We start from the raw sequence: 17,721 nt of genomic DNA, 5'->3' as shown, positions 1-17,721 counted from the left end.
GTAGGCACATTACTATTATCATCTTTAAATCAATATCGGTCAATATGTAACAGATGTATTGAATTATTTTTCTGTGCGGAGATACTGTCGCACTCTTCGAGTACACCGCTCCCCTACTCACACTCACTCAGCCATGAGAAACTGATTTTTTTTTGTGTGTGTGTGTGTGTGTTTACTCCGTGGTAAGCTTTGACTTTGTAAAACAATATAACCCTACATTTTAGTGTCCCATGAAAATAATGTCCTCGCACAAACTCGCTGATAGGACACGTCAAGGAGAGCATTCTCGGTTCTTTCTCCAGAGTGCATTAGAGTCTTTGAAAATTATATTGCATCTTTGTGAGATAAACAAACACTTATGCAACTGTTAATTCCCTTGTGTACCATTTTCTTATATAACACTATTATATAGTGTTTTAAAGTTGTGTAAATTATCCTTGCGAGATAGACATTTATGCAACTGTTAATTCCCGTGCCCGCCATTATCTAATATAAGGCTACTTTACAGCTTACCGTTTACAGTCCTAGGGTTGCTAATTAAAGTTTAAAATTCAGGAGTGCTCTGCTTCTGTGTTCTGGATCATATTTTCTGTATTGTAAAAATGTGTCTTCTATTCTCATTTCATACACTGGTTGGTACCTGTCAACAGTCAATATATGGGGATTTTTTTTTAAGTACCCAATATCGATATTGGTCTACAAAAAGTGCTCAAGTTTTACTCATTACAATACGGGAAATACGACAAATTAATAAATATGTTAGAAAAATGTATTCTGAGCCAGCAGATGTTCCTATCATACGTCTATCAATTGTTTTCAAAGGGTATGTAGTTTTACTTTATTTGAGTTCTATTTAGTTGAATTACAGACTTGCTACTTTGTGTTTTTAACATTGAAAAATGTTTAATGTTAATTCAAACATTGTCAGTCAAGACAGGATCAAAGCTGTTTATAATGGCTACAGCTATGTCCCTGGAATGGATTAATTCATTTTACATGATCCCTACATGGGAGAGCCGTTTTGGAATGAGAACTTGGAAGCCATACAGCGTCACAGAATGGATTGTGTTCAAAGTTGGAGGTTCCACTGTATACTGTTAACTATTACTAATAATACCAAAAAATAAAAAATAATTAAAATAAAAAATAAAACCCCAACAACAACAACAGACTCACCCGGACTTTAATGATCTTGCTATGGAAGCTGTTCAGCAACACAACAGCGTCACCGTTATCTGCTGGGGAATCGGTTCCATCGTGCCTATCAGATAAAAAAAAATTACTACCGTTGTTACTTGCACAAAAAACTGAACATGACAATATCAGCTTCGGAAGAAATGTCATGAAATAGGTAGGCTTGATTGGGTACATTGGTACAAACAAATTCTTTTTCACACACCTCAACTCAATATTCTGAATAATTATCAAAACTAGTAATTACAGTATGCTATACCATATCAGTACAGCCCATAAAACAGTAGTTCAAGAGAGCTAATTTGATTACAATCTGCAATTAGTACTCTGCTCCAAGTCCATGGATTATCATGATGCGATCAAATGTGTACTGACTGTAAATACAAGTAGACTTAATAGTAATTAGACTGCGCATTGACTGTTTTTTTTTCTCATTTATTATACAGCTGTTAACTTATTTTGATACTAGTATGACAGTTAATGTTACGTAAAATAGTAAGGTTTCATTCAATTTCCATTGATTCCTCATTGAAATTTCTTCTCTCTTTATTATTTTATTCTGTTGGATGGCAGTCGGCAGCAGGGGTGACACTAGGACCAACTTCATTATCCTCCATCAGTATTAAGAAACACATAACCTGTATTCTATCCATTACCACTTCCCATCTGCACTGTATAACACGGCTGATTTAATGAAAATGTCTGTGCAGTATTGATCGTGTAACACTGGCCTTTCACAGCTATTCAGTTGAAGCGTGGCCACTAGTGTGTTCTTGGCAGGTGCGATCTACTGAGCCTAATGGTGACTTATCGGCTATGATGCCGAGTAAGACATTGAGAACCCTAATAGGTTCCAAAATACAAACAAATTAAAGTAATCATTTTGAGAACTGGCTTCGTTTTGGGGTGAACAAATTGTATGGTCCAGTGCTAAGTTGTTGGGCAACAGAACCCTTGGCTTTAGGGGTTGTGTAAAAAGGCAGTGGAAATCAATCTGTATGGTTTTGGTGAGGAGTGGTGAGGAGCCCATCTCAATCACAGATGTCAGGGGGAGGAGGTGCACCAGCAAAGGTTGCACGGACACTCAGCTATGATCAGCCACCAAAGCGGAGCAGAGTGCCCGCTAACCACAAGAATAATGACGCTGCCAAGGTGAAAAATGACATCACCTTTTTGCTTCACCTGGATGATTGGGGAATAAATCTTGACTTGTCCTATATGATTTTCCACAGGAACGGAGGCTCCTGCGCGTCCTAAATCTTCCATGCCAAAGAGGACAGTACCTGTGATCCAATGGGGTCGTGCGGAATGGAGGACCTTGTCGACTGCGCACGACCCGTGAAGACACACAGCCACCGATGAGTACGATTTGGGCCATTATCACCTTAATAGAAAGGGCGAGAACTTTCTTTGGGAAAGTCTCGGTTTTCAGAGCACAGAAATTCGACAAACGCCAGCTCGCTTTCGTCTCGCGCGCGCATCCTCTGACGCCTACGCTTCACCACCTGAAACGCATTCTGCTGCCTCCGACGCACACCGAAGGGTGGATGGCACGACTGGCGACCAGCTGAATCATGACACCCCCCACGCCCATGTTTTCTCTTTAAGAGCAGCCCACTCCTCCTACATGCCTCGTCTGGCCCGCTTCTGTGTAGCGCACAACTCCCTGCACTCATCAAAACCTGGAGTCCGGAAAGTGTCAGCAGCTCCCCGCGTTACCATAGCGATGGGCTTTGACAGCTAATGGTATCTGGCAGCTAAAAACAGCCCTTAATGCTGACGGGGATCCGGTGAAGACACCCAATTACTCATTACCTGACCTTCTGAAAACAAGTACATGGGTGGGAAAGACTAGAATAATAAAAGATGAGATACTGTATATGATGATCGTGAAAACTCACGACAGAATCTGGTAGATGTCCTCCGATCGTCCGTTCCGCAGCTTGAGCAGCCAGGCACCAGGATTGGCTTTTAGTTGGAAATACCCCTGTTGGCAAAACGACACAAAAGTGAATAGCACATCGTGGCCAGGGGCTTTAATTCATATTGCACCGGTTTAAAGATCACTGCATTGGCTCCCGGTGTGTGTTTCCTGATCGATTTTAAGATTTTTTTACAATTTTTAAAAAATGTCTTAACAGACTTGGGCCATCACGTCTATCCGATCTGCTTTTATCATATCACCTGATGTCAATGTTCCCTCTAAGCTACGTGTGTGAGCAATTGCGTACTTCTCTCACCGTCTCAGCGCACACGGTGACAGCTGGTGCGCACCACGCACACACTACATTTCGACACTCATTCCTTCATTTCCACCCCACTTTAATCTACAAACAGGACACCAGACTATTTCCACTTCCATGACAGTTTCAGTTGTGCGACCGAGGGTGCCCACTCAATTGAAGGATAGTTTGAGGCATACACTTCCACACATTCCCTCGCACTCACCACAGACAAGAGGCTGCAGGCGGTGCGCAGACAGCTCCATTCAGGAAATCCAAACATGGGCATAGTTTACGAGCCCCTTGAATGAGGTTCTTTCGTGCGTGTCAAAGGTCAGGTGACTAGGATTTTTAATTTTTTTTATTAAATGACATGTTTTCCATTATTGATGAGTGGAGTATGTGTCACCATAGTTATACAGACTGGATTTTTTAATTACACTTAAAATAGCCTGTGTGCTAAAATAAAAGTAGCGAACTCTGGGCCAATTTTATTTGCGTCATAAATCTCCATTCCGTCATATGTTCGATTTGGATATAAAGGTAATTCTATTCTTTTTTTTCATAAACTGTACGTACATCACGTACCTTGTTATGATCGCAGGTTTTGGACAGGCGTGATACTGGTTAGGGCGCCGTGTGCATGTCTGATGTTGCTCACCACGGTCCAAGGAATGCTCAGTGAGTTTGTGTGAATGCTCAGACGGATGGAAAATTAGAGGGAACATTACCTGAATTCGTCTGGTACAGATGTTTTAATGGCTCCCAGAGCCAGAACAAAAACCTATGGAGCGGTTGCATGCAGCCATTATGGCCCGCACCTCTGGAACAGCAAAGTCTTTTTTTAGTTTATCCTTTAACAGATTTTTTTTGGACAGGGATAGTTTGTCTGTTCACTTATCTATTATTTTATCTGCTCATCTATTTATTGATTTATCAGCTTAATACATTTATATCTTCTTTTATTCAAACTTGGCCAGACTTACATAAACCAAAGGCGCCCTGTACCAGGTTGAATAACTATAACATGGTGATCGTAATAGGTTTGTAGCCTTGGTAAATCCTGGAATGGAGTAAGTCACTAACCAGGTTAGCCATGACGATGGTATCATACATGATAGGGTCTCGACTCATGCCCAGGGTAAACTGCAGTCCACGAGGAGGCTGGCCGGTCGACAGGTCGAAACAGTGGCCCTCGAGCAGGAGATGCTCAAGCTCATACTCTGCCGTCACGGTCCCACTCACCTGTCATGGTTTTGAATAGCACACAAACAAAAATGATCCACTTAAGGTTGGCCAAATTAAGGTCAAACGGGGGAAGCAGTCTACCTCCTGAAGGTGGATGTTATCCAAGTCATGGGGGCTGCGGAGGACTTGCACCATCCAGCCTTCTGGTGTTATCATATTAAGGGTGAGAAGTGGAGTTTCGGCGAGCTCCGTAAAGCGGGCCATCGGACCGGCAGACACCGTGTCGTTGGCCAAGAAGGTGACATCAGACTCCAAAACATAAGAGTAAAAGCTGCGGACAGAGAAAAACTGTCAAAACCTCCACATACACATAGCTGCCTTATTTGTTATTTTGTGAACTTCATTTTTAGTTTTCAAGTGAAGTCAAATATGACAAAGTACAGACATGCATATTTAAATGAACACTTAAAAGCCATACTGAAAATGGTGGTCCTTTTCACTACCTGGAAATTGTGGGTATCGGGCAAGCTACATCATGAGTGTCACCAATGCAAATTTCTACTCAACACAGTATTTTGAAAATCACCGGGACTCACATTCACGGTGCTGTAAAAGTTACAAGACACAGTCTTTTTGTTGTTGATTTGTTGGGCTGTTTTGTTGCCCCACGGCAGTGCAATTTGCTCAGAGATGCAAGAGCGGGCCCAGAGCAATAAGGCGGCGATATTAAGCAGATTGCATCAGTTTAATCTTGTGGAGTGGAGGAGTGAGGCAGAGATGCTCAGTGAATAGTCCGAAGACACTCAAACAAGCCTAACGGGAGCACCTAATTACAGCTGGAGTGCCGAGCCTACCTCTTGAGGGGCATCTCGGACAACTTGGCCCTGCAATTCATGAACAACCGCAGCCTTAAGTTGACCACTTGACTGAGCACCTGCGGGAGGCCACAGAGGAAGAGAGACTGTTAAAATTAAGAAGCAAAGGCAGAACCAAACAGGCTTCTATGTGATAAACAGCACAGGGTGAAATAAAAACAACCTATATTATGTTCCCGAAAGGATTATTCAATTTACATCACACTTCCTTTGTGAGATAAAACTGTTAGTTCCTGACGTTGCTATCTAGAAGCCATCGCCATTGTCACTGCGGCTCGAATCAGAGATGCATTTTATCTCAGAGGACACAGCCAAAAGTGACGGCGCGCCCGCTACAGCTCTCTGTCATTCAACAGAGGAGACAGAGAGAGGGAGAAAAACCTGACACTCGATCACAGCGCGAGAGCAACACTGTTGAATTGAAAGTCGCCAGTTTTGCCACTTTGGAGAAAATACTTGGTTTTGAAAAGTCGCTAAATCTAGCAACAAAGTCATATGGGAAGCAGAACTGTTCTAAGGGAATAAGCTATTTTAGTATCAGGTTGGATGCTAGAAGCATTTGAGGCAGCTGAAAACAGGATAGAAATGTCTGTTCAACCCATTTGTGCTCACTCACAAGGCAGAAAGAAAGCGATGGAGAAAAATACAATTTTAAAAAAGCAATTCCTGGGCCATTTAAGCTTTTCTAGGACATTTAACTTTTTTTCCCCCTCCTTTTTCAGAACTGCAAAATTGGTCAATCATATTCCAGGTTTCCAGGATACATTGGAACCATGGAAATGCATGTTTTATTTTACCCTAGCGTCACTTCTAGTAGCAACTAGCAGAAACTAGCCACTCAGACATTGCGAAGTTCTAGTCCATGGTGTATATTGGACTTTTTTGGTCAGTGGATAAAGATCGATACAACCTTCCAGCCCCCAAGCCAAACACTTCCAATCAAGCCCTTACAGATTGAGCTACTGCTGTTCAGAATATATACGCAATATAAGAAAGCGAAACAAAACAACAAAGGGTCAGTGGCTTTGCGCAGGGGGCTGCCTCAATCACAACCACAAATCAATACAATATGCCACCATCATGATTTCTCCTGCACACTGCAGTGCTAGACTGAGAGCACACAGCTAACAATGTCTGGTGACGGTAGGTTATTCGCTCGCTGTCTGAACAGAGTGAGTCATATTTTCATATTAAGCCAGGCCATCTGTGGTGGATTTCCACAAAATAAGCCCACTGGTCTCTGACAAAGCCTAATAAACACATGCAAGCTCTATTTGACTTCATATGCTGTAAAGTGAAGTTTAGAATGGACTGACTTATGATGTATCCATTGGAAGTTGTGTAGGCAGTATAGTTATGTACATAAATAGTGTCGGATCAAACCCGGTCAACACTGTTCGACCTCACTAAAGAATTCGACAGAGGTGGATGCGGCAGAGTAAATGAAAATTGAAAGACTCCATGTCATGTCCCTTCTACTCAGTCAGTGGTTCTCTAATGTTTTACACCAAGTACCACCCCGCCCCCCAAAAAAAAAAACTCCAAAACACTCTCCAAGTATGACCATAATGGTTGAACATTAAAATAAAGTAACATAGAAGACCCCACACCTGTCAACCTTGGCTAATAGCTGCCCTTATAAATGATTACGATTCCCCTTACAAAGCAACAAAAAAACCTTACAATGGCTTACCGCGCATGCGCACATCATGCTTTATCAGTCCTACCGTACGCAGCGATGAAAAAAAAAATATACGATTGAGGATTACTTTTGCTGGTTTGCCGTAACAATAGTAGCAGTCGACGACGGCATTGTCGTTGGCTACCAGCAGGGGAGACGATCTGGATTTGAGCCAATATGGTCTTTGTGAGATCGGTTCACAATTTTTTTTTTCCGTATAAAAGTTGTAATACGCCGTACATGATTTGAATTGATTAAAAAAAAACGTATAAAATATGGGGAAAATGTACAAGTTGACAGGTATGAGACCCACATGTTTATAAAAAATGAGGCACACATTTTAGTCCTAAAAATAATACCCACGGATCCAGACTGCCCTCAATTTTGCCCCTAAAATTCGAGACAGTGAAAGTAAATTTTTCTTGCGCAAGTGCAATTTCAAATTTTCAAGAAAAAAACTAATTTTTTGTTGCCGTCAAACTTCTTCTCCACACTTAGCCCATTTATCAGAAAAATAGTGAAAACGAGTGGCCGTAAATATTTACTTGGCAAGGCACACCTCAATTTTCTACTTGCGCCCCTAAAATTTCAGGTGGGGGGCCCACTGTGTTTCTTGGGAAAAAAAGTTAGTCTGGACTCTGGAGTCCTGTGACATCATGTCTAACAAACCGAAACAGTACCAAAATGGTATTTTGGTACTCTTTCCAACTTAAAACAATGGACATTTCAAATTTTCACACTGCTCCAAAGCAGCCACCATAAACGTAATTTGTCCGAGCCATTCGGCAAAGGAAAATAATGATGACCATTAAAAATGATACCACCTCTGCATGTTTAAAAGCACGTCTTCTTCTTTTAAGGTTGCATGAGATTTTGGCTGAGAGGCCGAGAAGGGCCTGCACTGGTCACTAGCCAATCGAAGAATAGACAAGCTTTCACAGTCTCTCATTTTCAATTTCCATATATTTCAATCAGAATATCATCATCACCCAATGTTACATCACTTTCTCAACAACAAGCGTTGTCATTTTTTTTTTGTGCTGCAGCTCAATATACAGGATAGTATGATGGCTGTGAAAAGGTCTACGCTTTGGGTGCTAAATCTGGCTGTCAGCGTTTGCAGTGTGTTTTTATGAAATCACAGTAAAGCTGATGTTTATTGCTCCTAGGGAGAAAAAAAAAAGTGTTAAACATGGTTTTCATTGGACAGCGACGATAACTTACAATCAGCAAGGGGGACATCTTCTGCGCTGCCCTGGTAAGTGGGTCAACAATGGCCACCACATCAAAGAACACCTCGTTTTCACGGGGTGAGAGCTGCAGCACGCTGAAGAGGGAAATGGAACAAGGCTTGCTAATGCAACCAAAATCAACGGAAAGTGACATTCAACTTGGAAATACCAAATTGTCGCATGTTTTATTTTTCAAACGCAGCTTGGCCAATTCCCCAGCACAATTGCTAACCTGTGGCTCTCTTTGAGAAATTTCACATCCCTTCGGATCTCTGCCTTGGGCACTGCAGCCAAAAGGGCGTCGACTTTCATGACCAGGTTGCTGCCACTGAGACAAAAAAAAAAAAAGGAGTTGTATTCTTTCGAATCATACTATGACAGCGAAGAGGGCATACGGTTTATGGGATTCTCAAGCATCCATCATGAACGGTCAGAGGGAACATAAAATGGGGGAGAAAAAAAACCCTTTACTGCTTTGGCTTCATCCCCATCAGTTTAACTTGGGCTTTGACTTTCTCAGCAGAGCTGCTCCGAGTAATCTTGTCCAGCAATTGGAAATCCTCGGCAGTGAATTCCTCTTGCTCATCGAGTGGCCCGAGGATCTGACACACACACACACACACACACACACACACACACACACACACACACACACACACACACACACACACACACACACACACACACACACACACACACACACACACACACACCCAGACCAGACTAGAATCATGTTGCAACACTGCAGCGACAAAAATATAAATATTGTTTTCACCCCTATTAGCTGGTTAGTTATTCGGATGAAGCAAAATGCACACCACTAGTTTTTTTCACACAATGACAACTATGGGTGGAACACACAGAAAAGAAACGATTTGATATGTAATTGTGATATTTTGCAAGTGACAGACATATCAAGAGACAATGATGATGTCATGATCACTTTTTTTTCTCCATCACCAGTGCCACCAACAAATTAAGACAATGACCCAAAACATACTGATGGGGCAATTAAGAGTTCACTCAAGAGGAAGCGCGTTAAGGTCAGGCAGTGGTCCAGTCCAGATTTAGCCACAGGGCACACCACCAATTATAACATCACAAAAGGTACAGTATACAAAAACAATGAAGATCTCTCTCGATGTACCCACAATTCAAGTTAATTATGCGGCTTCTGCCGTCTGGTGGAAGAGCATTTAATTGTTCTGCCTGTCACGACATGGACATGAACTAAAATACAATTGTTGTGAATAAAGAAGAATTTTCAGACCCAATAAGACCCATTAGTTCTTGATTATCTTTCACAACAAACGAATGTGAAGCGGAACAGAATCACTCTAGTCATTCTCCAGATGTCAAGCCAACAGAAAACCTGTGGAGGGAGAGTCGAAGCTTCAAGTTTTCAAGCCGCAGCCAAGAAACTTGAAGGATTTAGAGAGTTACACAAGAGAGGTGGGCCAAGATCCCGCCTGAGCTGTGTAAACCTAGCGACCGACGACAAGAAATGTCGCATCGCTGTGCTTGCCAGCAAGAATTTCTCCGCCAAGTACTCTGTGATGTTTTGAATCAAGTAAGAAAATACACAACATTTTGATTCTATCTATACATACACAATTCATGTCTGTGAATCGTTGCTGAGTCCTTTGTGGTACCTTAACGTTTAGCACGAATAGCGTTTGCCTAACCCACTTAAGAATCGGCAGAGTGTGTCCAATCAATGCTCTTAAATAAATGAATGCATTTTCACTTTTACGCATAACATAAAATAATGCGAAGAATCTAAAGAGGTGCTCCAAACAGACGCTTTTTGTGTTTATATGCAGAGCACAATCTCGTTTTCATCTACCCGCGCCTCGGAAGCTTGAGTCGAGGACATCTGGACTTGAAATGTCTTATTTACTACTTGCCTTGGGTGTGTTGGATGTAATGTGATTGTGAGACAATGTTTTACCCACTTAAGTCCTGGTGTTCCGTGTGTTTCCTTCCTGTTGATTTTAAGATAAGAGCCTCGCTGTCTCTCTCGGCAGGGAAATGTATGATCATTTGAATTGGGCCTACCATCTATTGCCATGGAAACTCCTCACAAGTGAAAACATGCAAATAGTTAGTTTCTTTGAGGTTACTCTTTAACTCATTCAGGTCCAGCCACTTCTGGACCAAGTCTGAAAAGACGTTTAAAAACGTCCTTGGGAGTGAATGAGTTAAGAAATCAATGCATTCTCACAGAGCGGACATTCACTGCACTCACCCTGCCATTGCTGATGACTGCTCTCTGTCCAGGACTCAGTTTCAGGACATTGCGGCAGAAGAGCTGCTGACTGCGGATGAAATCTACTTCTAGTGTGTTGAACTTCTTCTCAAAGGCATCTGTGTTCATCCCCTAAGAGCAGGGGGGGAAAAAAAAAGGTTTGCTTGTATTGAGGTTGCGCTGTACAATCCAATAGAGTAGCTGAAGGACTTTTTCCCTATTACAGCATGTCCAAAACAATATCGGAGCAATTTGCAGGGCTGGGAAATGATAAATGAATGACAAGGAGGCCAACATTACATGGTTTTTTTTCTTTTATTATTCACAATAGCCTGGATGCCTTGCGTCAATGCAGTTGTCAGATATTTCAACCCCACCGACTGAGCTGTCAGCCCTCGCATGCGTGAAAGTGAGATTAATCAATTTCTAATTAATAAAAACCAACTTTTAATTAAATCTCTGCCATTTTTTGTGTGTAACAAATTAGGCGTGGGAGTGAAAGGGGTGTGTGGAGTCAGGTTATTAGTTTCTGCAACGTTCCTCTTCTCGGGAGAACAGGTAAACACCAATAATGTCAGCACAATCCAGTCAGCAAGACTGTCTGGCAGCCAATAATAAACTCATATCCCCTGACTCCGGGTCTCAACAAAATACATCCTTCTATTCCTTACATTGCTATTTCCAGCCCACTCACCTGCCCGCCATTGCTCAAACTAGCTCTAATTGAAGCGATGTTTGTTATAGTCGCTGCTGAATGTAAACTGCGCTAGAAGACATTCTCCAGATGGGAGTTTCAAACCTCGCTGTCACATCTGGAGCCGGCACACAATGGTGGCGAAAACGCTACGACCAGGCGGCTCGTGCCACCGCAGTGACTGACTGCCCCCGTTTGACCGAAAAGGTCAGTAAAAGCCGACTGAAATCATGCATTCTGCTGCTCATCCATTCCTGGATACAAGGATATCCGGCACCGTGCGCCCCCGTGACGGATCAAGTGAAACTGACAGTGAGTGGACTGCCCACCTCGATGTCCACAAGCTGTGAAGCATCACACGCACTTCTAAACGTATTCTGAGAGCGGTTGTTCAGAAGGGGAATGAGAAGATGGGCTCATCAATCACCATTTAGCCAGACAGGGCACTTAAATCAAGAAAGTGGTGTTGGACAAATCTTTGTGAGTGGCCACATTGGACTTTATTATCCTCCCTTTTGCTGTTATGCTTTCCAGTTATGTCTAAAATGCTGTCATTTATTTCACCGATGCAATGGCCCTATGCTCAATTCAGAAATTCGGTGACGCTGATTGATTGCGTGTTTCACCTGTGAAAAAAAAATCAATTTCCTGAGGTGCTTCCCTCTGCACCAGGGAATTACATCTTTGACTAGGAAATTGGTTGAGCTTCAGGAACATCTCCAATTTACTTCCTATTATCATGCAGCAGAAAGCCAAGGAAAAAAAAAAAAAAAAAAAAAAACGAGAACATATGACATCAAAAATGAAATAAATGTTTTCATAACAGCTTTCAAAACCCTTCTGGGCTCAAGATTTGATTTCACGGAAATTGGAATCGAAATCTAATATAATGATATGACCAATGAAATCACAATAACGACAGCGTGACAAAGTTTTGGCTTCGTTGTTGTGATCATTACAATGATGACCACACAAGTGAGATTGAAATTATTACAGCTAGTGCTTTCTGAATTTATTTTTACTAATTAGCCAACTGTATATTGCTTATTATGCGTTTTTCCCAATATTGATACCAAAAGTCAGTTAAATCACGGCGACATTTTCTACTATAGATACTGTCAGGACAGTGCAGTGGACTGTGTCACTTTTATTTTGTTTATTTAATTGGTGAATAACCACACTGTCTGGCTGATACTGGAATCGTAGATTAATGCCTGATTGATGATATGATTCATGCAACTAGCGGCTGCGGAAGATCTTCATTTGTATGAAAGCTTTTTTTTTTTTATCCACAGTTTCACCAACATGCAGTAGGCTGTATTCTATATATATAGCTGTACATAACAATTTATGCCAAGTGAATCTGTAGTTCAAAACCAATTATCACACACAAATCATCTTTATGACTCTGAACTGTACTGTGGTGAAGTGAGTCAAACCATAGCGCTTTGAGGAAACGAGGCGTGTTTCATTCTATAGAAATGTGCAGTGCTGTAATTCAGAGTAGCGACCGCCTGCGCCGAAAGAAATGGCACTGCAGTCTGTGCTTTATAAAAGCAGGGGAAGTGCAGAGGACAGTGGTGCAGTCTGCCACAGTCAAGTGGGAATGTGGGAGGAAAAAGTCAGCGGCAGAGAAGCTGCCAGTCAAATTCCCGCTTGCATCCGAGTTGGGGTGTGAAATTGTTGGAAAGTTTGTTGGTACATCAGGTCCATTATTGAGTCTGAACCATGACTTATCTGTCATAAAGTGAGAGGCAGCTCCTTTGAATGACCGGGATGACACCTCACGGCTAAAATAGGTCCATGTTCTCAAATAGACGCCATTCCTGTGTGAGTCACTCAGCCTCCCTCTGTAAATGCTGGGCAAAAGCCTGGCAAGCTGTTCTACTACCTTAGCTCAAGCTGTTTGGTGTTTAACTGAGGATAATGCTTTTGAATTTACTAATCAGGCCCAAAGTGGCAAAACCTAAAAATATCACATTGGAGAAAACATCAGCAACTTTGCTGAAAACAAATACAGTGATCCTATTTGTGGTTTGCGACTGAATGAATCTGTATTTGCATTTTTTTTCTGCGGAGCCTACACTCAGCTGTTTGCTGACAAACGTATCTGCGTAATCTCGTGAAGATGCCAGAAGACGCCTCGGCGATTGAGAAAGTGGTAATTGGTGTCAAGGAAGATTACTGAAGTGCTTCATCTCGACTTCTCCAACGGTCCAATGACCATGTAAATAAATATCAGGTGCGATTCAGGCATTTTGTGTTCCTACTGTATCCACATTGTTGCTGCATTTGCATCTTTGCTGACACGCACAGCTGAAGAAAGGAAGCTTCTTTAGTCCTTTTTATCATATGTTCATTTAACTTCGCTTTTGATATTCTATTTATATTTGGGATGTAATGGGCTAATTTGGGACCTCTAGTATCAAATGTGGGAAGGGGGCCAATTACTTTTTTTTTTCTATTTGCGGCATGGTCTGGTGTCAATTGTCAGCAAATAGCAAGGGTGTTGAACTGTGATTGTACAGTGATTAAAAAAAAAACTAAACGAATAAGATGTCAGCAAACCTTCTGTGAGCATCTACACAGTAATAACTATGTACGTTTTTGCTTTTGCGTTTTTCTTCTGTGTGTAGTTTGTGATGCCACCACAAAATGGTACCAAGTTAGCTGAAAGATGAGTACAATTTGAGCCTACAGGACAATTTCCTCTCCAATATGCGTCCGTCAGGGTCTTGAAAACATGAGTAGTTTTACTTTATTGAGTATTATTATATGGTGGTTAGCTACTATTATATATAATTATTGATATTTGTATATCGCTGACGTCGGTCTGAAACCTTCTCTGTCACAATTTGGTAAATTTCATATTTTGCACAAATCTATGCTATTAGTCCATCCACGCGTGTGAGTGTTATTTTTACAACTTATTGATCAATCTAAAGTGTTTAAAATGGCTGGCTCTCTTTGAGGATGCAATGTTAATGGTTAAGCAAACATTCCTTTTTTGGGATCTGCTGAGAAGTGCTGATTTTGGAAGTACAAGGGTGCCAGCAGATGATGCAAATACATGTTTGAGAAAGATGGTTTGACTCTGCAATGAATTCATGAAAGAATATGCTGTGAAATTACAACTCTGAAGTATTGTGCTTGACTTTGAATGTTTCACTGTAGGGCCGAGTCATTCACCTGAAATATGAAATAAACGCACATTCCTGCTAACTGCATACTCGGAAGCGCCCTTTACCTGCAGCAGCAAGTCCTTCATCTTGGTCCCCTGCAGGAGGAGCTGGTAACTTTCTTCCTTTCCAAGTTTTTGCACAAACTCAACTGCGGATTTATTCTTTTGGGTGAGGATCGAAGCCCAGATAGCCCGGTACACGGCCGTGTTATCTTCGCTGGGCCTTCCGCTGGGATTATCCATCACACCCACACGCACTCCAGGGCTGGTACTCTGCTTGTGCATGCGTGCACACACGCACACGCACGCACGCACACGCACACACGCACACACACACACACACACACACACACACACACACACACACGCAGTAGTGATGTAAGGCACGCATCTATCACACTGTTTATTTCGAGCACGGGTGGTGTCATTGGGGCAGCACACACACAGAAAAAAAGAAGTTGATTGTTTTAATTGAATGCTCAGTTCCTGACATATGGGAAATACCTGGTACCCGATATATACATATAAGTGAACTATAATTCAGTGATGAAAATATGACAATTTTTTGGGGTCTTTTTTTTACCCCACTCAAGTCTGTAGCAGAGTCAACTGCTCAAGTAAACATCAAAATGCATCTACTTCCATATAACTTCAGTAAATGTGTCATTTAGAAAGATACCATTTTTTTCTATCAAGGTGCGGCTTAAAACCGTAAGTGTACATTACAGAAGTGATATTACGTACGTACCAAATGTTGAAGCGCAGCAAGCAACAATTTTCTTCCAGAGGCTTTCTGAAAATCTCCGACAATCCACATGGTCAAAGCGCTCATCCCGTCCTCATCTGATGGAAAAGAGAAATATTTCAATAATGATAACGGCATTTAAACTAAAGAAATAATGAAGACAACAGCTACAGATTGTTTTGATTTCAATTGTAGACTTCAATTGTAGACTCGTTACATTTGTGTTTACTCTTTGAGGTGACCTAATAATTTGAATATTCCTATGGTTGCCTTAGCAATATGTAATAACTAACAAAGGATATACAAATTATAGAAGATACTGTATGCTGGTGAAACCGTGGATAAAAAGCCTTCTCACCATTGTTAGTCAGGTATTTCATTCTATTAGCCATCACAGCAGTCTTGTCTCTGGAGTCCAGAAATGAAAACATAGTTGCATCCTCCCAGTCGCTGACAACTGTGTAATAAAATAAAAATGATTTTTTTTTAAATGTAATAATTGTACGCTTTTTGAGCAGGTGAGGTCACCTGGAGAGGAAGTGAAGTCCAGGTACTTCCGATCTGTACTTAGAATAAATGGATTTATTCTGGGTACCACGTTGGCTTGCTCCATTAGGTAATCCATCACATTTGTTCCCTCAGTCAAGTGACCCTGCAAACAAGAGTTGACTTATTGCACCATAGTATTTAACCATACATATTTAACCACAACACTGTGATAAATTTCAGGCAGTAACTTTCCTGATTTTTGCGGGACACATGCCTGGAGTTAAATTGATTCCTTTTATTTAATTTATTGTGTCATTATGATCTGTGTGAAGGCAACTCACTAAGAGTCCCATTACTGCTACTTTTCTACAGTGGCCATGAAAATACAGTGAGCCTCAGTTCCTAATGGTCCGGCACCATGAGAAGAGTATGTTGTCACACGGCACAATAGAGCAATGTTATCACCGACCTATAAAACATTTTTTTTGACTTGATTTTGATTTTTTATTAATGGCCTAGAAGTGTGTTTCAGACCAATACTGCCTGCACATCGGCTAGTGACACAAATTCAATTTACATCTGATCATCGTTGTAGGGAACAGACCTCGTAAACCAAAGACCTCCATATGCATTAACTGCCCTTAGAACAATGCATCAGTGTTTTGATTGATTTTTGTGAATTTATACAGACCTCCACTGGGAGGCTGACCGTACAATGGAGTCATACCATGAAAACAGCTTTCTGGAAGGCAGTAGTGGAGTCCATTATGTGCTGCAGGATGACGCTCTCCAGCTCAGCCGGCTCCATCTCATCTGGGCTCAGGGGGACGCCGTTAAATAATGCCAGCGGAAGGGCACCCAGGCCACTCTTTTTGTAAAAAAGGGTGCCATCCTGGGGCACATAAAAAACTGATTGCAATACTTTTCACGACTAATTTGTAACTATAAAGGCAAATATGAAGGGACCATTTATGTTCTTACCGTTCTTCTGCCATCATACTCCGATTTGGCACCAAGGATCCTTTCAGTGTTGGCTTTCGGGAATTTGCTTTTCAGGAAAGCAATGATTGTGTCAGCCGTCAACGTTTCCCCTTCATTGACTCTGTTGTACAACTGCATTGGAGTGACAGGTGAGTTGAGATTGAACTGTGGACTCACATCGCCTCCCCAGTCAACAATTTCCTACAACTATTTGAAGGAGCTACTATCACAGGAAGGACCACCACCTCCCACAACACAACGGACACTATCACCAGGGATGCAAGGAAACCACTGAGTATGATGAGTACTGGAAAGTACTTTAGTTATTCATTAAGAACTGCAAAGTGAAAAACTGAGATGTAGGTTTGCGACACACTTACTGAGGCCATGGATATCAGGGCCTGGGATAAATCATACTCGTCTGCGATGTAATTCAGGAGTCGGTAAAAGCCAACCCCCGCATTCGAGAAGCCATCAATCTCATCTTCTGTGTTGACAACAAACACATATCCAATTCTGCCCAAAGTGAGCAAAACAAGTATTCAATTTGCAGATGAAATGAGAAACAGCGCCATGGTGAGGATTATAAATGCCCAAAGTGGAGCATAAAACATGAGCAGATGCTCTCACCTCAAGGGGATCTTGTGTTTGTAGAAGAGCCCGGCAAGTTTCACGAGCTCGACACTTTTCTCCTCTTCCGGATTGAGGAACAGAACCTAAAAAAAAGTCCCGAAAGGGTTGGGAAATGGTGTGTGTGTGTGTATGTGTGTGAAATTACATAGAAAGCTACACGTTTTTCAGTCGGTCTCATTGTATAGGAATAAGTTCACACTATAATTACACTAAGTAGTATACATCCATCCATCGAGTTTCCTATTCACTTATATTCACAAAGGACTTAAGAAGTCCTTCTCTTAGACACGTACATGGTTGATGGTCAATCAAATTTACTCTTGACAATTAAGAAGTTCTAATAAGGTTTATGTAACAC

The 17,721-nt window shown here is 41.7% G+C and overlaps 1 protein-coding gene across 3 annotated transcripts in view; it reads right to left on the bottom strand.

Annotated features, from left to right (window-relative positions):
- The window catches only part of uggt2 (UDP-glucose glycoprotein glucosyltransferase 2), a 39,736-nt gene that overhangs the window by 10,586 nt on the left and 11,429 nt on the right, over positions 1 to 17,721 (bottom strand). For all 3 annotated transcript variants that reach the window (XM_086123095.1, XM_086123093.1, XM_086123094.1), the window contains exons 14-30: positions 17,361 to 17,446; positions 17,111 to 17,246; positions 16,731 to 16,862; positions 16,477 to 16,641; positions 15,789 to 15,912; positions 15,619 to 15,717; positions 15,264 to 15,358; positions 14,582 to 14,788; positions 10,641 to 10,772; positions 8,864 to 8,994; positions 8,625 to 8,720; positions 8,385 to 8,487; positions 5,459 to 5,538; positions 4,746 to 4,935; positions 4,503 to 4,661; positions 3,096 to 3,181; positions 1,177 to 1,261 (exon numbers count right to left, since the gene is read on the bottom strand). In XM_086123095.1, the coding sequence (XP_085979221.1) occupies positions 1,177 to 1,261; positions 3,096 to 3,181; positions 4,503 to 4,661; positions 4,746 to 4,935; positions 5,459 to 5,538; positions 8,385 to 8,487; positions 8,625 to 8,720; positions 8,864 to 8,994; positions 10,641 to 10,772; positions 14,582 to 14,788; positions 15,264 to 15,358; positions 15,619 to 15,717; positions 15,789 to 15,912; positions 16,477 to 16,641; positions 16,731 to 16,862; positions 17,111 to 17,246; positions 17,361 to 17,446 (2,106 nt within the window). The remainder of the gene's footprint in view (positions 1 to 1,176; positions 1,262 to 3,095; positions 3,182 to 4,502; positions 4,662 to 4,745; positions 4,936 to 5,458; positions 5,539 to 8,384; positions 8,488 to 8,624; positions 8,721 to 8,863; positions 8,995 to 10,640; positions 10,773 to 14,581; positions 14,789 to 15,263; positions 15,359 to 15,618; positions 15,718 to 15,788; positions 15,913 to 16,476; positions 16,642 to 16,730; positions 16,863 to 17,110; positions 17,247 to 17,360; positions 17,447 to 17,721) is intronic.

Source organism: Hippocampus guttulatus, chromosome 11 (assembly GCF_054856545.1).
Source record: "Hippocampus guttulatus isolate MCC_2025c chromosome 11, RoL_Hgut_1.0, whole genome shotgun sequence".
NCBI lineage: Eukaryota > Metazoa > Chordata > Actinopteri > Syngnathiformes > Syngnathidae > Hippocampus > Hippocampus guttulatus.
The sequence above is the reverse complement of the archived record's forward strand: the minus strand, read 5'-3'. Positions and strand labels throughout refer to the sequence as shown.